We start from the raw sequence: 22,709 nt of genomic DNA on the forward strand, positions 1-22,709 counted from the left end.
CCGATCCTTCCCCTCGCAAAAATCCCTGAGCCAGCAGGGAGGATTTCACTGCCCCGCAGCACCCTGCCCTCATTACAGAATATATCTTTATTTACGGATTTTTACAAATATCTGTACAGTTCGCGTGACTTTTTTTTTTTTTTTTTTCCTAAGTTAACGCTCTTTGTTTTCGGCGCGTTCCCTCCCTGCAACACCTGAGTTATAATTGAAATACTGAGATGGAACTTGAGCTTCCAAGCGGACGAGGGGAAGGAGAACACGGATGAAAATCCACAAGGAAAGAGCTCGATTTGGGTGAATTCCCGTCCCTTTGCCGCTGGCAGGTGCCAGCCTGCCCAGCCGGGCTCTCCTTGGCGGCAGGGCAGCCTCCTTCCTCGCATCCCAAATCTCCGGGTTGCAGATTTCTCAGGGAACGGGGATAAACTCCAAACGAGAAGACGTCGGGCTCGTGATCCCCACAGTGAACCCTCTCGATAAAGCCAAGCCGTGCTCTCTGCCACTTCCCAGCACAGTCCAGAGGGGACAAACCCCTCGATGTCCCCCGTAGGTTTTTCCAGCGGGGATGCAGCCTGGTGCCCCGTGCCCTGCCAGCCACACGGTGTTTTCCGAGTGCTTCCTTGAGAGAGAGGAGAGGGCACCTGCGGCCAAGTGAAAGGACTCAGATTTTCCACATCGAGTCAGTCGGCCGCGGCTGCGGCTCTCTCAAGCAAGGAAAAAGCGATCCCAACGGCACTTTTGTCCTGGAATCAGCAGCACAGGGAATGCCTGCGAGGTGCTGAATGATTGCCCGAGCCAGCACAGCTCACGCTGCTCCGTCCCCGAGGGAAAAGTGACTTATGGTGACAATCCACAAGAGACACCACACGGGACAAAGCGGAGCCCGTCTCTCCTCGAGGGAATCACCCGAGGAGCGTGTGGCACCTTTCGGGTGAAGGCTGATCCCAAAAAGGCTCCCTGCTCCTCCAGAAGTTTGGTATTTAGGGTTTGGGGTGCAGGACAAAGCCAAGAGCCGGGCGGTGCTGAGGGGACAAACGCCCAGACTGGAAAAGCCACCGAGAGCGCAGGTGATGATCCATGAGGATCCTGGCAGTGCCAGAGGCCACGGGCTCGGTGACAGCTGTTGGGAGCTTAGGAAGAACATCACCCAGCTGGGAACCACGGGAATTCTTGGATTACAGCCATCCAGCCAGGGCACAACACTGCCAGGGGTGCTGAGCCTGTGCCAGGGGCTGACATCCCTCTGTCCTGCGATGGGCAGGAATAACGGCACAGCCTCAGGGAGGGAAGGGAAGGGAAGGTGTGGGAGCCTCAGCTCCAGCACGGTGTCACCGCGTGCCACCACCCTGTCACACCCCACACACCTGCACACAGGTGGGGAGTGAAGCAGGACACTTCACCAACACTTCCAAAACTCCTGCACCTCTCCTCCATCCCCACCCAGCGCCAAGCCACGAGGGATTCCCCCGAATCCACACGGCCACAAGCTCACACCAGGTACAGGACGAGGGGTCTGGGGGCAAAAGGGGTGCGAGGGAACCTCGAGTGACATGGGTGGGGTGCAGGCAACCTTATCAATATGATAATAAGTAATTCACCTAGTGAATCTGGGGAACGCCAGCCCAGAGGCAGAGCTGGGAAGTGCCTGGAACACCCGCCTCCGGCTACTCCCTAAGGCTGGGAACACGCAGCCTCAAGAGGTTCACAGTCCGAGTTTTGCTTTTAAAAACACCCCCACCCCACCCTGAACCTCAGCACTGTTTAAAAATGAGTGGCTGTTCCCAGGTGTCGCCGTAAGCTCGGACACAGCCTCAGGAAGAATCCCTGGGCTGGAGCGTGCGGCGGGCAGGGCTCTGCTCTCATCCCCTTCTCAGCAGCCCTCGCGGAGGAGGAGTTGGGATTTGCCCGTGATTCCAGCGGCGTGGACTGAACGAGGGCTCAGGGCATCCTGGCAGGCTTCTCCCAGCAGCCCAAGTGTCACTCCAACCCAGTTTGGTGTGCTCTGCTCTGAGCACTGACACCCAAAATGTGCTTTGAAACCCCTGCCCTCTTCACCCCGCTCCTGCCAGGGCAGCGTCCGGGCCGGAGCGATGCGAAAGCAGTCGGATGATGGTGACATCGTGAACATCCTCATCCTCGGAGAGCACAGCTCTGAGGGCTGGCTGGTGGGGAACGCTCTGAGAAGGGTCTGTCCCCACCTGTCCCCATCCCACACCCCCAGAGGGGTCAGGACAGCGTCATGGGAACGCTCCGAGCACAACAAGAGGAGCAGCACCGCTGGAGCAGCTCCTGTCTCCCCATTCCATCCTTCCTGGGAGAGGCGAGGAGAGGAGGGATGTGACACTGGAAAAAAGTCAGGTCAGTCCTATAGGAAGGGGAATTCCACTCCCCTCAGCCTTAAACCAGAGGGGGGAAAAAAAAAAAAAAAAAAATCCATGGAATAGCTTTCAAAGCAATGTCTCTCCTGTAGTGTGACGTCAGTGCCCGCACAGGTACCGTCGTATGTTTGCAGCCAGAAAAGGAAAGAAAATAAACCAAAAAAAACCCAAAACCCCTTTCCCCCCCAAAAAAAAACCCATGGAAAAATTGGATCAGGGCTGCAGCTCAGGCTGGTCCTACCCTATCTGGATCTGCCCCGAGTACATGGTGAGCAGCACCATGATGGTGAAGCCCGTGAGCAGCCCCGCGTTCTGGATGGCGAAGGTGATCAGGGCGCTGCCGTTCTGCTCGTCCTCCCGGCTCACCTCGTTCATCTCAGGGAACTGCAGGGGAAAAAATTGGGATGGCAGGGCTCAGTGACAGCTCCGTCCTTGCTCAGCAAACCTCCACCACCCTCCCATCCCGGCGATTTCAGCGGAGCAAAGCAAAGCAGAGACATCCGCACGTGCCGAGAGCAAACCCCGCCGTGCCTGCGGGCTGAGGGCAAGCAGAGCTTTTCCTAGGGGGAAAAAAAAAAATCCCAGGGGCTCAGGATTCCAGGGCTGAGGATCTGGGGCTCGGGATTTACCATGTCAGCCAGTGCTATGTACAGGAACATCCCTCCAGCCAGAGCAAAGATCCAGTTGGCGGAGAAGTGGCTGCCGGCCACGATGCCGAAGGCCAGGCCCACGTAGCAGCAGCAGGCGGAGATGAAGTTGAAGAAGAGCGCCTGGCGAATGGTCATGCCAGCGTTCAGCAGGATCACAAAGTCCCCTGCGGGAGAAGAAGGTGGGAGGATGAGGAGGGAAGGGCTGTCAGCAGCATCGGGACAGCACCGGCTCCGACTCGGAGAATCCCGGAATATCCCGAGCTGGAAGGGACGCACGAGGATCAGAGTCCAACGCCTGGAGCACACAGGACACCCCGAAAATCTCAGCATGTGCCAGCTCAAGTGTGGGCTCCCTGTGGCTGCTGGCACTGGGCACTGACCATTCCACTGTTCCTAAATTCAGACATTCACACCCAAACCTGCCTCTCCTTCACTGACCATTCCACTGTTCCTAAATTCAGACATTCACACCCAAACCTGCCTCTCCTTCACTGACCATTCCACTGTTCCTAAATTCAGACATTCACACCCAAACCTGCCTCTCCTTCACTGACCATTCCACTACTCCTAAATTCATTCACACTCAACCTGCCTCTCCCTCACTGACCATTCCACTATTCCTAAATTCGGACATTCACACTTAAATCCATCTCTCCTTCACTGACCATTCCACTATTCCTGAATTCAGACACTCACACCCAAATCTGCCTCTCCTCCACTGACCATTCCACTATTCCTAAATTCATTCACACCCAAACCTGCCTCTCCTTCACTGATCATTCCACTATTCCTGAATTCAGACATTCACAATTAAATCCATCTCTCCTTCACTGACCATTCCACTACTCCTAAATTTGGACACTCACACCCAAACCCGCCTCCCTCCTCAACTGCCCCTAAATTTGAACATTCACACCCAAACCTGCCTCCCACTCACTGACCACAGCACTGTCCCTAAACCCACACATCCCCACCCAAACCCGCCTCCTCCTCCGCCCCAAACCAACGAGGTGTCAAGCCCTTTTTTTTTTAATTTTTTTTTTTTTTTTTTTTTGCCTCCAGATGCCTCCATCTAAATTTAAACCTCAGACATCATATTACCTCGTTATTTTTAGAGCAGCGATTACTCAGAGCAGTTTACAGCGCTCCCTTTCCCCCCCCACCCTCCACGCACCCCTCAGCAGCATCGCTGTTTATTCCACCCCAAAATTCGCCTTTCTGGATGGAAAAAGGCCGGGTTCCGGAGCGAGCAGGAGCAGGGGCAGAGCCCAGGAGCCACGTACCCAGCTCGTGTGGGAACTCCTCGCAGAGTATGGCCACGGAGGTGCTGATCCCTTGGAAGACGGACACGGTGAAGGACGCGCCGATGGCCAGGCCGTCGATGAAGTTGTGGAGGCCGTCGCTCAGGGTGATCATCCACGCCAGCGTCCCGATGTCCGAGTACCTCACCTCCTTCAGCCAGTAGCACGCGCTCTGGGAGGCCTGCAGGTCCTGCCACAGCACCCCAAAACGGGGCTCAGCACCCGGGTGGGGTCGCTGATCCCTCCCCGGGATGGGAAAAACAACCCCCCGTTCGTTAAATCCGGTCTGTTCCCGCCACCCGCAGAGGATTTGGGCTGCAAAACTCTTTTTAACTGACAGGTGGGGTTTTGCCGCAATCCCGCGGGGTTTTGCCGCAATCCCACGGGATTTTGCGCTCACCTGGACGGAGAGGGAGCCCACCACAGCCTTCTCATCCCCGGAGGGGGGCTTGCACTCCAGGTCGCTGGTGATGTGTGGGATCATGTGGTCCAGGTCCCCGTTCTGCAGCTTCTCCGTGACGCCCTCCTCCCGGTCCTTCTTGGAGGGCAGAGCCTCGGGGCCGTAGTGGCTGTGCCCGTGGTGGTGCTGCAGGATCAGGGGGTTCGGGGCTGTCAGCCATCCCAATATTCCTGCTGTTTCCCACCCTGCTATCCTGATATTCCTGCTCTTTCCAACCCAGCCATCCCAATATTCCTGCTCTTTCCTGCCCCACCACCCTGAAATTCCTGCTGCTTCCCACCCTGCTACCCAGATATTCCTGCTGTTTCCTACCCAGCCATCCCGATATTCCTGCTGCTTCCCACCCTGCTACCCAGATATTCCTGCTGTTTCCCACCCTGGTATCCTAATATTCCTTCTCTTTCCCTCCCCACCACCCTGAAATTCCTGCTGTTTCCCTTCCCGCCACCCCAATATCCCTGCTGTTTCCTTCCCCACCATCCCAATATTCCCACCGTTTCCCACCCAGCCATCCCAATATTCCCGCTGTTTCCCACCCAGCCATCCCAAAATTCCCGCTGTTTCCCACCCCTCCGTCCCCTGCTCGGCCTCACCTGGTCCTTCTGCTTCAGGAGCATCTTCAGGATCTTCTCCGTGAAGAAGAAGAGGTAGAAGCCGCCGAACACCACGGCGGATTTGGAAACGTAATAATCTTCCTGGGGGTTGAATCCAAACGCCTGCGGGCAGGAGGGGACACGGCAGAGGATGAGGAGCGGGCCCTGGCAGTGCCCTTCGCCTGCCTTTGCCCCTGGGGTGACGCTGGAGGGGTGACACAGCTCCGAGCTCCCTCTGAGGAGCGGCTGCTTCGGGGACAAGCTCAGGAAACGCCTTTTGTGCACCTTTAATCTCCCTCATTCCCTGCATCGGATCCAACACCCGCACCGGGGCAGGGATGCCAAAACCAGGCTCCGCTCTGCACGGGGGGGACCTGCCTCCAGGGCTAGAAAAAGCCAGAAAAGGCAAAAAAAAACAACGAATCTCTGCTTGAAGCAGACTGGGGATCTCCCTGGGGAGAGAGAGCCCAACTCCAAACTCCAAACTGCAGCTCCGAGGGGCTTCCAGCCCTCCACAGCTCGCTCTGGGCTCCCCTCCGATGCCGCCTTCCCAGAGAGAGAAACAGCCCCAGAGAGAGAGAGAGAGAGAAGAAAGCCCAGACCTCTCCCTACCTCGGGAATGAGCTGGAAGAGGGCGTTGGAGTAGAGAGTTCCAATCGCCAGAGCTATGAAGTAGAGGAGCAGCCGCTTGTAAAAGGTCTTCTTCATGAAGGGCACCACGCTGGCTCCCACCAGCGAGCACAGGGAGATGACGGAGACGCAGAGGAAACCGTAACCCCAGACTTGGCAGAGCCAAACCCACCCCGGGAGACGGGAGACGGGAAGGGACGAGATCAGCGCGGGGACGGGCAGGGGAGGAATCCACACCGACAGGACAGAGAGAGGAGGGAGGGAGACAAGAGGACATCCATTAGTGATTGCTCTTCATCCGGCGCCACCTCCCAAGGGCGAACCCGGCGCCCAACGGCTTTGGGAAACGTTTGGGAACCTCATTTCGGGGCGGCCGGGCCGCGTCCCGGCTCCGCTGCGGGAGCCCTTCCCAAGCCGCAGAGCGCCCGGGTGCCCCGAGCGCCCGGCACGCTCCATCCCTGCCCCGCGGCGGGGTTGGGGCGTGCCCTCCGGCATTTCAATTCCCGGCAGATCCCCGGGAATTGGAGGCGCTCCTTTTCCAAGTCCGGCAAATAAAAGTTGCCGTTCTGGAGCTGAAAAGGAACCTTGGAAAAACATCCCAATGCCAGCAGGGATGAGGCAGTGAGCTCAGCGACAAAACGGGCAACGCCAGGGTTTGGAAAAACCCCGCCGGAATTTTTGAGCCAAATCCAGCTCGTCCTCTTGAGGAGGCACCCGGAGCACGTTCCGAAGGTTTCCAGTCCAGGTGGGTTTGGTCAGCTCCAGAACGGCGCAATTACAACACAATTAATTTTGCGATATTTCTGTCGGTCCCATCGGAGCACCAGGAAACCTCACGGAAGCCAGAACCCTTGTGGGAACACCGGGCTGGGAAATCAGGCGGGGAAAAAAAAATCAAAATATTTGCAAAAGTTGGCCGATTCCAGAGGAAGCCGCTGCTTCTCCAGGCTGTTCTCCGTGCTTTTATACGGATATTTGAGCGTATTTTCAGGGATATTTCACATTTTTTTCTCTCCGGCTCATGCCACAAGCGTGGCCGAGCACATCCCTCCGAGGCAGAAACTCCTGGACACGCAGAGCAGGAGCAAACCGCTTCTCCCAGCGCATTCCCACTCCTCAGACGCGGCAGGGCCGGAGGACACCGCGCGTTTCCTGGTGCTCAGAGAGGGGTCAGAAAAGCCCTGCGGAGCCCCTTGAGCCAAGCCCTGAGCCTGGGGGTCGGATGGATTTGGCGGGGTGGAGGCAGAGAGGGAGCTGCCCCCGGAGACGCGAGAGAGGGCAGGGACGTTCTACCGCACCTCTGGGATGAGCTGGAAGAGCGCGTTAGAGAGCAGCGTGCCGATGGAGAGCGCGATGAAAAACAGGAGCACCCGGCTGAAAAAGGCCTTCTGGGAACACGGAACGATGAGGATCCCGAGCAGGGAGGCCACGTTAATCATGGACACACTGAGAAAACCAAAGCCCCACACTGCGGAACGAGAAGAAACGAGGGCCAGACATTACCGAGGCTCTCGGAGAGCCCTGGCTGGGGAGGGCTGGCTCCAGGGCTCTTCCCCGTGCTCCGGATGCTCCAGCTGCGACAAAACCGCCGTGTCGGGCGCAGGGGAGGTGGGAACGAAGCCGCCTCGGAAAAGGTTTTTCCCGAGCCGGCCCCAGCGTGGGAGAAGCCGAGCTGCGCTCGGAGCAGCTGATCCGCGGCCTTGGGCACGGTCAGGAGCGGGATAAGCGGGAGCTGGGGGAGCATCTGCCGGCGGCTGGATCCCTCCAGGGCCCCCTCCCACCCACAGGGAACTCACAGCAGAGTCCCCTCCTCATCCAGCTATCCCGGAGGCACAGAGGTTATCCCGGCAAAACCACAGCACGATCCACAGCCAGGAGAACTCGGTCGGGATTCCCGGCTGCCGGAGGCAGGCGATTTCCCAGGAGTGGGAACTGGCTGTTCCTCGGTGCCCAGGCCCAGGCAGTGCCCGTGGCCCCCCGCCAGCACCCCAATTACCTTCAGCTGAGCTGGGCCTGCTCTCCTCTGTCTGCTCATTCTCCTCGTTTTCCAGGTTTTCGGAGGCGCACGCGCCCGACTCCAGCTGCTGCAGGATGGTGGGGCAGAACTCCTGGAACTCTCTGTGCCCCACAGGGGAGCCCTCGCTCAGGTTGTGGATGGCAAAAAGCTCCACGGAGCTGAAGCACTGGGGGAGGGAAGGGACAGAAACGCGCCTTGAGCTTCCCACAGCTCCTCAGAGAGATTGCGGGAGTCTGCAGGGAGGTTTTGGGGGGTCCGCAGAGAGGTTTTGGGGGGTCCGCAGGGAGGTTTTGAGGGGTCCGCAGAGAGGTTTTGGGGGGTCCCCAGGGAGGTTTTGGGGGGTCCCCAGGGAGGTTTTGGGGGGTCCCCAGGGAGGTTTTGGGGGTCCCCTCCTTACCCGGGAGAGGTTCAGGCGCTGCTGAGGTGTTTGGGAGGCATTGGCGTGTCCCACTCCCACATCCAGGCGGTTCAGCAGGGCCTTGAGCTGCCTGAGGCTCAGGCTCTGGCTCTCTCCGTAGCGCTGCAGCAGATCCTGCAGGAAGGAGGCTGCGGACACCCCGGACACTCCGGCGCCGTCCCTGCCCGCCCGGACCTGCGGCCAGGGGAGGAGGCAGAGCAGCAGCAGGAGCAGCAGCAGGCAGCAGCTCCGGGGGCCCACGCTGGGGATCATGGTGCCTCTGGGATGCTGGGAGAGAAACCACACTTGGCTTCGGCATTCCCAGAACTCCAACCGCGGCTCCTCCACCCCACCGACGGATTTATCCTCAGGGAAAGGGGGAACAAGCGCTGGGAGCGGCCAGATCCCGAGGAGGACTCAGCATTTTTCCCGCAATCTTTCCGCACGAGAGCACCCCTGCACCCTCACTCACCGCGGGGCGCTGCCGGGACACGGCTCCCGGGGGCTCTCCAGCTCCGCAGCGCCTCGGGGACCCTGGGAAGAGCGGGATGGTCGGGAAGCAGGCAGGGCCGGCTGTGCCAGCCCCAAACCCAGCTCTGCCGGGGGTGAGGGGGTCACGCTCCAGCCCTTGGCCACGCGTGGGTCCCCTGGGTGTCACCGGGGCTGGGACACAAACGCCTCCGGGACTTCAATGCCGGTGTTCAGAGGAACACGGGAGCCCCGGGGACAGAGGTGGCCTGTTCATCAGGTTATAATTTAACCAGGATAATTACCATGAACCGAGTGCTTCCCCGCTCCAACTGTAGGAGCCTTTATAGTGTTTGCCCAGAATCAATCCTTGCCCTCTGTGCCCCTTTCATGCGTGCCGGGAATCGATAAAAGAGGGGCGGCACAGCCCCGGGGTGCAAAGGAATGGGCTCGGGGAAAAGGGGGGAACGCCAGGCACGACCTGCACGTCCAAGCCGGGACGCACCCAAGAGCCTGGAGCTCAGGCCGCCTCCCTGGAAAAGCTCCCCCGAAAGGCGCGTGGGATTCGCGAGGAGAAAATGAAAGCCCGCTGCCTCCATCCCGATGCCAGCGTGGGGCTGCAGGTGCTCGTGCCGATCCTCCCCGGCTCCCCTTCCCAGCGGCTCCCGGAGCTCCCGACCCAGCCCTGACACCCCACAGCGCCCGGCCTGCGCTGACGGCTCACAGGCTCCGTGAGGCCTCGGTCTCTTCCAAAAAACAGGACATTTTTGAAGCCTGGCCAAGCGATTGTTCCAAAAATAACCTGGGGCCAGGATTTCCACGCCGAGGGGCTGCCGGGGAACCCGCAGGACCCTGCTCCCCCCATCCGGGACCCCGCTGCCCCTGAAGGCTCCCACATTCCCGCAGGTTTTACCAGCTTACCACCACTTTGTGAGCTTTGTTCTCCGGCAGGTTTTAGCCTCCTCCTGCCAGGGCTTAGCTCGGATGCTTTGACTTAACCCTTCCCCTCCCAAAACCAGGGAAGGAGCCCGTCCAGAGCGGTGCTGGGAACACCCAACTGGGTGGGGGCACCCGAGGGACCCTTCCTCTGCCCTCCCTATCCCAAATCCACCCTTCCAGGTGGCTCCACGGGACATCCAGGCCGCCGGTGACTCGCACAGGTGCTGGCACAGCGTGCCAAAGGTGTGTCCCGGCTGGCCGCCCTCCGCATCGCCCCGATCCCGCCGGGAGCCCTCCGGCTCCCTGCACACCCCACGTGTGCCAAAGCACGCAGCTCTCTCTCTCTGCTGCCAAAATCCCTCCCGGGGGTTTCTCCCAAAGCCGGGCTGAGCCGGATACACCCGGGCTGGGAAACCGGGACCTCGACTTTGGCCCCGCTGCAAAAGCAAAGCGCCGAGCGAGGGGGGCAGCGGCCGGAGCTGCAAAGGCTCGCTCCGTTTTAGGGCAAAACCGAGGCGGAGGAGCCGCCCCTGCGGAAGAGAAGGGCCCAAAGAGGGGCATCCCGGGGGGCTCCGACCTGCTGGAACCCCAGGGCAAGGCAGGAGCGGGCCGGGCACACCCAGCCCGGCATCCCGGGACAGACGGGACACCCAAAGAACGCCGACCCTCGCCACGGCCACCGCCAGCCGCGACACCCCCGGAGCCCCCCCGGCCTCCTGCTCGCTACCTTCAAGGGCGTCCTTCCACCGGGATGCGCTCCCGGAGCCCGGAGCCAGCGCCTGACCTACTTTATCGCTCCTGGGCACGGGGCACGGGGACAAAACCGCTGCCACGCGAAGGGAGGGATGCCCGGGAGGGAGGGAAGTGCCCGGGAGCGGTGCCCGGCAGCCACGACAGCAGCTCCCAAGGCCGGGCAAACCCTTCCCAGCTCCCTGGGCTTCGCTTCCCGGAGATCATCGATCCCGGCCGCGATTTCCACTCCCCCCCCCCCGCTCCGAGCGGGAAGGTGACGCCGGGAATAAAAACCGCTGGCACAGCCGAGCATGACCCCGGAGACGTCAGCCCCGCGCCAGACGCTTCGCGAAATCCCGCGCAGGGACAGCGACAGGGCAAAGCTGGAGGGGCCTGGGGCAGCGGGGACCCCCAAATTCCAACCCCCCGGGCCCCATCCCGCTGCTGCCGGGGCGGTGGGAGCCAGCGGGGCCGAGCTCCTTCCGGAGCAGAAGCCGCTCCACGTGTCCTGCGGCAAGGAGGCTTCGCCGGGGCTGGAAGGGTTTTCCAAGCCCTGCGGCTCGTCCCGGGGCTGGCAGCGGGCACGTTCCTGGGTCACGGACACGCTGCACTGCCCCCGGAGCCTCCGGGCACTCCCGTCCCTTCCCTTCCCGTGATCCCGGCCCGCAGGCCCCGGCGGATGGGCAGAGAAACCGGGAGATACCCCGGGCGTCCCCGGGCGTCCCCGGGCATCCCACCGCACACGGAGCCCCCGGTCCTGCCCAGCGCACCCTGGAGCGGAGCTGCCGCTGCCCCCCGGGCCCTGCCCCCTGTCCCACCGCCGCTGCCTGGTCCCACAGCTTCCACTGGTGGTGTCAGACCCCATAACTGGGCCCTGCACCCCAAAACTCAGTCCTGCACCCCATAATAGGGTGCTGCACCTCAGACCCCACCTCTACCTGCCCCCTCTCCTGCCCCAAACCCCACGGGCTGTCCCAAAACGAGCCTCCATGGCTGTCCACAGGCCCTAGGAGCGGTCCCAAACCCTAAACATCCTCTCTCTGCGTCCTTCCCTGCATCCTGCATCCTTCCCTGCATCCTGCATCCTTCCCCGCATCCCCCATCCCCATCCGGGGCTCGGGGCCGGCCCCAGCCCGCTCCCCCCGGTGCGCTGCCGCCCTGCCCCCGGCGGCCCGTCCCCGCGGCCGGGTCCCTGCGGCAGGGCAGGGCTGCCGTGCCTGTCCCGGTCCGTCCCGGTTCGTCCCGGTCCATCCCGGTCCTACCTCGGCTCCGCTCCGCTCCCGCTCGGGGCCGCGCAGGGCGCAGGCGCGGCCACCGGGCCAGAGAGCGCGCTGCCATTGGCTGCTGCTGCCTCGGGACACGCCCCCTCGGCCTCGGGACACGCCCCCTCAGCGGCGCGGCGCCGGGACCCCCAAAAGTGCCAAAGGGGCACCCCAAAAATCACACCCGAGACCCCTAAAAATCACACCCGGGACCCCCCAAAAACCCCAGCCAGGACGTCCCAAAAATCCCATCCGGCACCCCTAAAAAATCCCACGCGGGACACCAAAAATCCCACCCGGGACTCCCCAGATTTCCCCTAAACGTTCCCTGGGATCTTCCCCAAACACGCCAGGAGCACCGGGACTCCCCAAAACCCATCCGGGGGTACCGGGGACCCCACAGAGCCCACTGAACACCCAACCCTGAGGGCACCAAGACCCCCAGGACCCCTCCGAGGGACGCCCCCAGATCCCCAAACACCCCCTGGGAGCACTGAGCACCCCCAACATCCCCTCGGGTGGGGCTGGGGGACCACGAGGACCCCCTGGAAAAGCCCAGGTGGGACAAATCCTGGCAGCCAGACCCGTCCTGGAGCTGTCAGGGACAAAGAAAAAGCAGAGCTGGGATTAAAAAAAAAACTGCTGGACCCCCAAAATCTCCGGCCCAGCACCCCCAGGGCCAAGACTTGTTCCTAAATCCCATCCCGGGCCGGGCCACGGCTGCCAAAGTCCGCCTGGATTGGCAAATAAACGGGGATGAATGATTAACCCAGGGCACAAGGTGACAGCTCCGGTGTGCTGTGACCCCCCCTCCATCCCGGGATCCCCCCCCAAAACCCACGAGGGAGCAGCTGTAGATTAAATCAGCGACGATTTTATTGGAACGAACCACGAAAACTGCTTCGAGCGAGGAGAAAAACCAGGGAATTCCAACTTCTCTTGACTTAGAGGCAAAAAAGGAAAAAAAAAAAAAAAAAGCACCTAAAATAGGTGAAAACTCCAAACCTTTCCCTGGGGTAACGACCTGAATCCACAAAGAATTCTCCTTGGAAAAGCAGTGACTCCTCAAGGACGGGAGAACCGGCCAAACTGGAGCTGCTTTGTGCAACGGAAAAATAAAAAAAAAACAGGAAAACAACTTTAAACCCACATGGAAATGCAAGAAACTGGGGAAGGGGGGGAAAAAAACCTCCGAAATCCTTGGGATTTACATCCAGCACCAGCACAGGGAGGAGCTGTGGGAGCAGCAGCACTTTTGGGGCTCATTAACTCAACCCCCTTCACTGGGAGGGCTGGAAAAGCAGCGGGATATTCCTTGGGGTTCATCCCCACGGAGATAATTCCCAAAAAAAGCCACAGCCCTGGGATGCTGCTGCAATCCCCAAGCACCCCCTAAACCGACAAACAAGGAATAAATTAACACCAGAACAGGGAATTGAGGGAGATCCCCCTCGGAACAGGGGGGGGAGCAGCAGGCGGGGAGCGGAATTCCGGGTGCAATTCCCAGATTTCCGGGCGCAATCCCAGTTTTCCCGGAGCTGGCAGGTCAAAGGAAGAAGAGCTGCTCGCTGAGGTGGGCGCTGGGCTCGTGGTGCAGCACCTGGCCCACCAGGAATGCCAACTTGTGGGCGTATTTGCAGGGAGCAGGGACGCGGACGGTGCCCGGCCAGTTCCAGTACAGGTGACAGAGCTTGAAGGTCAACCTGGGACAGGGAGAAACGGGGTTTGGGATTTCTGGGGATGGAGACAGGTTCAGATCACTCTGAGGTGTCCCTGTCCTTGAAACAGGGAGAAACGGGGTTTGGGATTTCTGGGAATGGGAACAGGTTCAGATCCCTCCCAGGTGACTCTGTCCTTGAAACAGGGAGAAACGGGATTTGGGATTTCTGGGAATGGGAATAGAGACAGGTTCAGATCCCTCTGAGGTGACCCTGTCCTTTAAACAGGGAGAAATGGGATTTGGGATTCCTGGGAATGGGAATGGGAACAGGTTCAGATCCCTCCCAGGTGACTCTGTCCTTGAAACAGGGAGAAACGGGATTTGGGATTTCTGGGAATGGGAATGGAGACAGGTTCAGATCCCTCTCAGGTGTCCCTGTCCTTGAAGCAGGGAGAAATGGGATTTGGGATTCCTGAGAATGGGAATGGAGACAGGTTCAGATCCCTCTGAGGTGTCCCTGTCCTTGAAACAGGGAGAAATGGGATTTGGGATTCCTGGGAATGGGGACAGATCCCAGAACCTGCTCCCAGGTGTGTTTATCCAAAGGTTGGGAATGGGCTGAGCCAGGTGTGGGATCCTCCTCATCCACCTCCTCCCAGTTCACCCAGTATGAGCAGCGGGCTCAGCCCAGTGCCTGCACAGGGATCTGTGCCCCCCAAACTGCTCCAGGGGCTGATTTACCCCAAAACCCCAAATCTGGGGATTCTCCGGGTCCCCACCCCGACACGAGGCTGCTCTTCCCTCTGTGGGATACTGGGAACTCTGGGATTCCTGCTCTTCCCTCTGGAGGATTTGGGGGGGCTCTGGGATATTCAGGGGTCTCCTGCTCCTTCCCCTGGATGATTTTGGGGGTCTCTCCCCTTCCCTCTGGAATATTTTTGGGGGGCTGCAGGATGTCAGGAACTCCGGGATTCCTGCACTTTTCCCTGGATGATTTCTGGGGGTCTCTCCCCTTCCCTCTGGAATATTTTCGGGGGGCTGCAGGATCTCAGGAACTCTGGGATTCCTGCACTTTTCCCTGGATGATTTCTGGGGGTCTCTCCCCTTCCCTCTGGAATATTTTCGGGGGGCTGCAGGATCTCAGGAACTCCGGGATTCCTGCACTTTTCCCTGGAATATTTTTGGGGACCTGCAGGATCTCAGGAACCCCGGGACCCCCTCACTTTTCCCCGGGTGACTCTGAGGGTCGCTCCCCTCCCTCCAGGGAGGATTTTGGGGGGCTCAGGACCGCCCCTTACCTCTGCAGGTGCTCGGAGCTGAGGTTGGCCGTGTTCCACATGCAGATGTAGCGCGTGGGGACGCTGCAGCCCTGCCGGGAGTGATGGGCCAGCAGGAAGAAATCCTGCCTGGGGAGGCAAAACAAAGCCCAACCTTTATTTTTTTTCCCCACCCCAAAATGAGCATTTTTGCACCTCAGGGTGCTCTGAACCCCAGACTGGGGTGTATTTTTACACCCCACAACGGTGGGTTTGAACCCCCAAGCGTTTCATTTTCGCACTCCACGGGGATTTTCCTGCACCCTGGGGTGCTTTTACTTTTTCTTTCACTCTGGGATTTTTTTTGCACCCTGGTTTTATAACCTTTATATATATATATTTTTTTTTTTTTTCTCACTCAAGGTGTTTTTACACCCCATCTTAATTGTTTAAAAACAATCCATTATAATATACCTCATGGTACTTTCCCAATCCTTCCTTCTTACGGGGCATTTACACGTGTTTTTCACACCTTGGGCTGGATTTTTACCAACACCCTGGGCTATTTTTACAAATCCTTTGGCACCCTGGGAATTTTTTTGCACCCTGAGGTTCCTTTTTGCACCCTGGCCTATTTTTACAACCAATTTTTTTTTTTTGGCACCCTGGGGTGGTTTCACAACCATTTTTTTTTTCCCCCCCGTACCGAGGGTGGATTTTTTTTCCCCTCACGTTGGGGCATTTTTTTCCACCCTGGGATATTTTTTCCCACCCTGGGATATTTTTTCTCCCTTCCCAGGGCGTTTTTTACCCCGTCCCAGCTCTCCCCAGCCTCTCACCCGCCCGAGCTGGTGACGCCGTGGTCGATGACGGTGCCCAGGGGAGGGGACACGAACTCCTCTCCTGCCAGGCAGTAGAAGTTGGTGCTCAGCTGCTTCTGCACCACCACGACCACCAGGCTGGGCTGGTAATTTTGGAAGGCGTGGAAGCTCTTCTGGAGCTGGGGCACCTCGTACTTGAGCACCGTGTCCAGCTGAGGGTCGGACACCCCGTCGCGGTACAGCACGATCTTCATGGGCAGGGAGTGGTTGAGCTTGGGGGGAAAAAGAAAACGGGGAAAATCAGCTCGTTTTTAATTCCCTGCCGGCTGAGGGAGGTGGGAGAACGTTCCCTGGTCAGCAGAAGTTTGGGGATGCAGCTGGGAATTTAACCCATGCTGAGACACTTCCCAAAAATGCAGCTCGGGGTGGGTTTGGGGAGGGCTGTGTTTGTATTAATCACGGAATTCCGGATGGGTTTGGGTGGGAAGGAGCTATAAAATCATCTCAATCCAGCCCCTGCCATGGGCAGGGATACCTCCCACTGTCCCAGGTTATTCCAGCCCGGCCTTGGACACTTCCAGGGATCCAGAGGCTTCTCTGGGAATTCCAGCCCAGCTCCTCCCCACCCTCCCAGCCAGGAATTCCTTCCCAGTCTCCCACCCATCCCTGCCCTTTCCCAGTTTAAACCATTCCCTGTGTCCAGGGCTGTTCCTGCAGCATCCAGAGGGAGATGAGAAAATAAAACCAAAGAATCCTGGAATGGTTTGGGTTGGAAAGGACCTTAAATCCCATCCCATTCCACCCCTGCCACGGGCAGGGACACCTCCCACCATCCCGGCTTGCCCCAAGCTGCCTTCGGACACTTCCAGGGATTCAAGCAGCCACAGCTTCTCCGGGAAAATCCCAAGAGCTGGGATTTCTCCTGGCCCCTGGCCCGTCACAGCCTGCTTTTCTCACGCTGGGGACAAGGGCCAGGCCTTTGGGAGCTGTAACGTGGCACTTCCCTCCGAGCCAGGCGATCCCGAGGCGCGTTCCCGAGATAAGGATGAGCCGCGGCCGGCTCCACATCCAGTCCAAAGGCTGCCGGGGAGGAGGTTTGCTGCCCTGCACGTAGCCAGGCTGAAGTTTGGGAGGTTTTCCCTTCGTTTTTGAGGGAATGTGGGTGGGTTTTTGGTGGGCCTCACCTCGTGGAAGCGCTTGAGGGCTTGGGAGAGGCAGAGGCGGAGGCTGTCGGCGATTTCCTGGTGGGGCATCTGGAAAACCACCTTGGAGTACCACTTGGTGAGGATGCTGGGGATGGAAGGGGGGAATGAGCAGCAGGAACTTCCCCCAGCACCAGGCAAAGTCCAGCCCCAGAGCGGCCCTGGCTCAGCATTCCCAGCCCCTTCCCGAGCCATTCCCGGGGAGAGCAGCATCCTCAGCCCCTCCCCGGCCAGGGAAGGGGATTTGGGATGGGATATCCTGCAAATTCCCAGGGCACAGCAGGAAAACGCCTTCCCCCCCTCCCTTTCCCAGGAAGCCACGCACTGGTTCATGCTGGCCACGAAGCCGATGACGGAGCGCACCCCTGGGCTCCGGCTGTGGTGGATGTCCATGCCCACAACCATCAGCTGCGTCTGGAGAGGGGAAAAAAGGGGATTTAGGGATAATGTCCATGCCCACAACCATCAGCTGCTTCTGGAAGAGGGAAAAACAGCCAGGTTGGATTTAGGGATAAGCCAGACAGCTCCAGGCTCGGATCCCTGCAGCTCCAAGGGACTCACAGGAGCACCCAAGAGAAGCCAACCCAGATTCTCCAGCTGGCTCATCCAGCCCATGCCCACAATGATTCAGCCCCTCCAGAGCTTCCAGGCTCATCCCAGGCCTCTTTCCCAGGGCTTTCCTGCCTTACCAGCGGGATATCAACCCCCCAGAGCTGCCCGCCCAGCTTGCAGTTGATCTGCAGCAGAACTTTCTGCACCACGCTCCTGATCTTGCCGGGATGGCCCGTGAGGGACTGGGCGGTGATGACCTGTGGAGAGGGGAAAACGCAGGGAAAAGTGAGGCTTGGAGACAGCCAGGGATCCCCAGGGATGGGAGGTCCCAGCCCACCTGGGAGGGCACGGGGGTCTGCACGCAGCAAAGCTTCTTGATGGCCCCGTAGAGGTCGTCCCGGCCGCTGGGGGTGATGCACAGGAGCAGCTGCACCTTGTCCTGAGGGGAATCGTGGAATTGTTCAGCTTGGAAAAGCCCTCCTGGATCACTGAGTCAAACCTAAGGTCACCGATAACCCAGGCCCCCAAGTGCCAACGTGCACACCTCCAGGGATGGGGACTCCCTTCCCATGAAAAAATTCCTCCTGGTGTCTAACCCCAGCCTTCCCTGCCACATCCCATCCTTTGTTCCCAGCCCCGTCATGGATTTTTTAGGGAAAAATAAGGTCCCCCCCACAAGCCTCTTCTTCTCCCAGGTGCTCCCATCCCAGGGATGTCCCCGCTCCTCACCTGGCTTCCCAAAGAGCTCTGGATGCTCCTGACATAGGTCTCGATGCGGTCGTCGCGCAGCTCCTGCACCGTGGGCTGTCCCACCTGGATTCCCATGGCTCCAGAGCTGCTCCTCATGGCCCCCAGCAGGTCCTTGGCCAGGTGCTGCAGCCGCTTGGGGTAGAGCAGGAGCCAGGAATTGATGGAGATCTGGGAGAGAAGGACAGGCCGTGGTTTGGGGGGGGCGTTTCTGCGGCTCCCAACCCGCGCAGCACGGTCCAGTTTGGGAGAGGAGAAAGCTACGGAGAGCAGGGGGAGGTTTGGGAGAGGAGAACTGGGCCCAGAGGAACCTGGAGAGCAGCAGGGAGTCAGTCCGGGAGAGGGAGGGAATTCGGGCCAAGAGGAACCTGCGGCACAGAGGGGAATTTGGGAAGGAAGCGGCCCGAGGGAAATCTGGAGCACAGAGGGGGATCTGGGAAAGGGAATTTGGAATTCCATCCAATTCCTGCACGTGTGAAAGGCTCCCTCCAGCCCGGGAGGAGGTGGGAAAGCAGACACCACGGCCTCATACCTCCAGCTCCTTCGGAAAACCGTCTGGAGCGCCAGCCCAACACAAACGAGGGAAAGGCCCGAGCTGGAGGCGGCTCAGCCGCAACGCCAGCGCTCAGGAAAACCCATCCCAAGCTTTCCAAAGGAAGGGACGGGAGGAGGCTGCTGCTCACCACGGCGATGGGCGCCTCCTTGGCCACCTCCCGGTGCCAGCCCACGTCCTCGGCGGGAAGGAAGGAGCGGTGCCGGAGGTTGATCCGCTCGGCGGGCAGGACGTGACCCTGGGTCTGGGCAGAGCGGGAATCTCCGGAGCTGCCTGCGCCGCCTCCGTGCCCGGGGGCAGGCTGGGAGCCCCGCAGCCCTTACCCTGTAGATATCCGTGTCCAGGCGCAGCCCCCAGCGCTCCAGCTCCCGGGAGGCGTCCGGCGTGTCCCGGATGCGGCACAGGAGGCTGGTGAGGCGCTGGTAGTGCTGCTGGGGGCTCTGGATCATCTCCCACATCACCTCCTGCGCCGGGGGACGGCCGGCGGTGAGGGAGGGCTTGGGGTTCATCCCAAACCCTCCGGAGAGAAGGGACGAGGGGAAGGGACGGGCTCTGACCTTCAGCATCCGACTGTTCTTGTGGAGGTCGGACAGGCCGGTGGGGAAGGTGAGCTCCGGCACGAGCAGCACCAAGTCCAGCTGGCGCTGCAGGGAGGGAGAGGCAGCGTCAGCATTCCAGGGGCCGGGAATCCCGGCTGTCCCCAGGGGCTGGAGAGCAGCCCCTGGATCTCCCTGCTGTGCTCACCCTCCCCTGCGGCAGCAGCTTCTCCTTGGGCTTGTGGACAAGCAGCGGCTGGTCCAGCTCCCTGATGGTGATCCCGTGGGTCTTGCTGGAAAAAGAAACCAGCATCGTCAGCCACGTTCCACAAGCCCGGAATTTCGCTTGGCAAGGACGGATCCGGCAGAACGCCGAACGCCAAAGCCCCGCCGCGGGCAGCTCCCTGCTCCCGCCGCCGGGCTCGGAGCCCTTCCCATCCCCACGGGATGAATCCGGCGGTCTCTCCTCACCTGTAGTACTCCACGAAGGTGATCTCCTGGCCGCTGGCCAGGGTGAAAGTGTCCTTGGGGGTCTTGTCCCAGTCGATGTCGTCCACGCGGTAGGTGCGGTGGTTGTAGCGCGTCATGACCACGCTCCCCACCAGCTGCTTGGTGCACTCGTCCTGGAACGTCCTCTGGCTCTGGGAGTGGATGGTTTGCCTGGGAAAGGAGGAGAGGCACGGAACGCTCCCTCCCTGTGCTGTCCCGAGGTCAGAGCACCTCTTTGCAGCACCCTCGTCCCCAAAGATTTCGGGGGTTTTCTTTTTTTGCTTCTCTCACATCACGCTCAGGACGGACTCGCTGCGGATGATCTTGTGGATGGCGTCCACCATGAGGAAGAGCCCCCCGTCCTTCCTCCGGATGCTGACGGCGTATCCCGGCCAGATGTGGAGGCTGTGCCCAGAGGGAAGGAGGCTCTGGGTTAACCCGGAGCAGCCAAGGAACACCCCAAACTCCGGGATTCATTTCCCGGCTCCCAACTTCTCAAAACAGCCACTACAAAGTCAGGCTGACCCGGGAACACTTCCCAGCTTCCAGGTTTCCAGGGAAACGGGGACGATCCTGTGGGAAGGAAGGTGCCAGCACCCACCTGTATTTCTGTAGAGCGGTGGCCTGGGCAGGCTCAAAGAAATGTCTCCCAACCAGGCTCATGTTCAAGATTTTCATCACCCTGAGGAAGGAAAAGCAGGAAAAGCAGGACTGGGTGAGGATTGGCAGGAAGAAGGAGGAGAGGGATCTCCTCCCTGGAGCTTGGGGAGGGTCTCTTTGGTCTCTCACCTGCGGAAGACCACGTTGTAAAAAGGGATGCAGAGATCCGAGCTGGGCTCCAGGATTTTGGTCATCTGGATGTTGATGGAAATCTCCTCCCCGTCGCTCCTCCTCCGAGACTTCAGGCTGACCTTTGGCAGGGCCAGAGGGGGTTCTCCCATCCAAAGCGGGGGCACCCCAGTACCCCTAAACTGGGTGAGACCCCCCCTCACCCCTTACCTTGGGGATCTGGATGGGCAGGAAGAGGATGGAGCCGTCGAAGGCCATCACATCCCCGGTCACGGCGTGCTGCTCCTTCAGCATGGCAAGGCGCGCCCCCCTGCACTCCACCTCGGGGCTGGGGGGGCACACGGGGGCTTTTCTCCCTCCTCTGCACCCCCCAGACCTCGCTCTGCCCCCCAAAAATCCCCCTTGAAGGCGAAAACCCAGAGCTCTTTGTCGTGCCGGGCCGTGCCTCACGGCAGGATGACACAGAGGGTTCTGCCTGGGGACACCCCACCCTCGAGGGGCTCTGGGGGACCCTCGAGGGGCTCTGGGGGACCCCGGCCCCCCATTTTCACCTGAAGGTCACGTGATACTGGTAGACAGCTTCATTCTGGCAGTGGATCTTCACAAAGTTCAGCCCCACGGGGACGGTGGCTCCCTTCACCACCGGCTTCGTCCCCTGCGTCCTGCGAGGGACAGGGGCTCAGCAGTGACCCTGCAGCACCTGGGACCCCAAAACGCGGGGCTGGGGGGCATCACTTACGGCCTGGCAGCAGCTGGGGGGCTCTCCGGGGCGGGCACGGGCGTCGGGCAGGGCCGGGGGCTGGGTGGGCGCAGGGTGGGCGCGGCGGTGGCTCTTCCAGGCTGGGCGGGCAGCGCGTCCCCTCTGCCCTTCCACAGGATCCTGCATCCCCGGGGGAGGCTGCGGTGAGCCCTGGCACACGCTGGGGACGCACTGGGGGTGGCAGGGCTGCAAACCCCCCCCAGACATGACCCCGACCCCCTGGAATCCCCCTTCTGCTGCCCCACAGCAGCCTCAAAACAGCCAATTTTTGGGATAAAGGGATAGGAGGGACAGAGGAGATGGGGGAGGCAGAGGGAATAAGGGAATAGGGTGGACATGGGGAGACAGAGGGGATGGAAGAGGAGAAGGAATGGGGACAGAATATAGAAGGGGACTGGAGGAGGACCCAGAGGAGGGTGGGCACTGGGGGTTTGGGGGTTCAGGAGTGTGGGGGACTCACTGCCCACGCGTGGGAAGCGCCGTCAGCGCTGCCCCCTTCTCCTCCTCCTCCTCCTTCTGCTGCACCGGGCCGGGCGCAGCCAAAGCCTTCCCATCGCCAGCACCGCCCCGACCTGCGGGAGCAGCGGCACCGTGAGCCGGGGAACGGAGCTCGCCCGGCCCCCTCCACCCCGTCACCACCGCCACCTACCCAGGGGCTTCTCCACAGGCCGCTCATCCAGGCCCAGCCCACGGAACAGCACGGGAAACGGCGACGACGCGGGGCGGGGCTGTGCGGGACCGGGAGAAGGCGGACGAGGGGAGAAGGCGGCGAGGCTGCGGAGCCCCCGCGCCGCGGGGACGGCGGGGCCGGGGCCGGGCCCGGGCCTGGGCGGGCAGGAGAGCCGCGGCCGCTCCATGACCGCCCCGTCGAGGAGCGCCCGGAGCCGCGGCCACGCCGCCGCCGCCGCCCCGAGCGCAGGCGCGGCCCCGCCCACGCGCGGACGCGGCGCTGATTGGGCGGCTTCCGGCGGGGACACGCCCACGGCGCGGCGCCCCCTGGCGGGGGTGTGGCCGCCGGGGGCGTGGTCACGTGAGAGTGGGCGTGGTTATGCAAAATAGAGCGCGGAGCGTGATGGGAGGAAAGGAAGCTGCGATGGCAGGGAGAGCAGGGGTGGGGTGGGGGGATACAACGGGATTGGGGGAAATATGGGACGGGCAGGGGAGGGTTGGGATGGAATTCAGGGGTGGGATGGGATGGGAGATGGAATTGGAGGAGTAAAATGGGATGGGAAGGATGGGGTGTGATGGGGCAGGAGTGGGGGGATAATATGGAATTGGGAGGGTAAGGTCAGCTCTGGGGGGAGTTTGAGATGGGATGGGGTGGGAACAGCGAGGTTTAAGATGGGATGGGGTGGGAGAGAGGCGAGTGCAGGCCCAGCCCTGCCCAGGTGGTTGGTGCCCGCCATCCGTGCTCCCTGCCCAGGCACTGGTGTCATCCAGGGAGCTTTGTCTCCACACCTGTCACCCCCAGGACAGAGTGGGGGTCACCCACCGCCCCCCACCCTCTGCAGCCATGCCCA

At 60.7% G+C, this 22,709-nt stretch overlaps 2 protein-coding genes across 3 annotated transcripts; both read right to left on the reverse strand.

Annotated features, from left to right (window-relative positions):
* Positions 1–11,836, reverse strand: SLC39A14 (solute carrier family 39 member 14). 2 transcript variants are annotated; one of them, XM_040087676.2, is made up of 10 exons: positions 11,825–11,836; positions 8,896–8,957; positions 8,424–8,711; positions 8,006–8,192; positions 5,992–6,161; positions 5,380–5,502; positions 4,727–4,912; positions 4,309–4,516; positions 3,005–3,189; positions 2–2,759 (listed from the first exon to the last, which is right to left on the reverse strand). In XM_040087676.2, exons 3-10 carry the CDS (start codon positions 8,694–8,696, stop codon positions 2,613–2,615), a joined length of 1,479 nt encoding a protein of 492 aa, XP_039943610.1. In that variant the 5' UTR covers positions 8,697–8,711; positions 8,896–8,957; positions 11,825–11,836; the 3' UTR covers positions 2–2,612. The 2 variants fall into 2 exon arrangements, with proteins under 2 accessions (XP_039943612.1, XP_039943610.1); XM_040087678.2 differs by lacking the exons at positions 8,006–8,192; positions 8,424–8,711; positions 8,896–8,957; positions 11,825–11,836 and adding an exon at positions 7,513–7,985 and having other exon boundaries at positions 1–2,759.
* An 869-nt stretch (positions 11,837–12,705) lies between these two features.
* PIWIL2 (piwi like RNA-mediated gene silencing 2) lies at positions 12,706–22,046 on the reverse strand. Its single transcript, XM_040087606.2, has 21 exons — positions 21,839–22,046; positions 21,650–21,761; positions 21,169–21,309; positions 20,981–21,091; positions 20,640–20,757; positions 20,430–20,551; positions 20,242–20,322; positions 19,932–20,045; positions 19,623–19,811; positions 19,360–19,444; positions 19,173–19,259; positions 18,939–19,079; positions 18,746–18,859; positions 18,045–18,233; positions 17,653–17,754; positions 17,453–17,572; positions 17,089–17,177; positions 16,746–16,851; positions 15,580–15,833; positions 14,783–14,890; positions 12,706–13,527 (listed from the first exon to the last, which is right to left on the reverse strand). Exons 1-21 carry the CDS (start codon positions 22,044–22,046, stop codon positions 13,371–13,373), a joined length of 2,748 nt encoding a protein of 915 aa, XP_039943540.1. The 3' UTR covers positions 12,706–13,370.
* Positions 22,047–22,709: the final 663 nt, after the last annotated feature.

This window comes from Hirundo rustica, chromosome 28, assembly GCF_015227805.2.
Source record: "Hirundo rustica isolate bHirRus1 chromosome 28, bHirRus1.pri.v3, whole genome shotgun sequence".
NCBI classification, from domain to species: Eukaryota; Metazoa; Chordata; class Aves; order Passeriformes; family Hirundinidae; genus Hirundo; species Hirundo rustica.

Excerpts from the sequence above, each read along its gene's own strand:
- SLC39A14 (XM_040087676.2), bottom strand. The coding sequence starts at position 8,696 with ATGATCCCCAGCGTGGGCCCCCGGAGCTGCTGCCTGCTGCTGCTCCTG. Across the intron at positions 3,190-4,308 it reads GGAGTTCCCACACGAGCTGG|GGGACTTTGTGATCCTGCTG; the intron begins GTACGTGGCTCC and ends CTTCTCCCGCAG. Across the intron at positions 2,760-3,004 it reads ACATAGCACTGGCTGACATG|TTCCCTGAGATGAACGAGGT; the intron begins GTAAATCCCGAG and ends TTTCCCCTGCAG.
- PIWIL2 (XM_040087606.2), bottom strand. The coding sequence starts at position 22,046 with ATGGAGCGGCCGCGGCTCTCCTGCCCGCCCAGGCCCGGGCCCGGCCCC. Across the intron at positions 20,758-20,980 it reads CAGTATCACGTGACCTTCAG|CCCCGAGGTGGAGTGCAGGG; the intron begins GTGAAAATGGGG and ends GTGCCCCCCCAG. Across the intron at positions 20,552-20,639 it reads TGCCCATCCAGATCCCCAAG|GTCAGCCTGAAGTCTCGGAG; the intron begins GTAAGGGGTGAG and ends GCCCTGCCAAAG.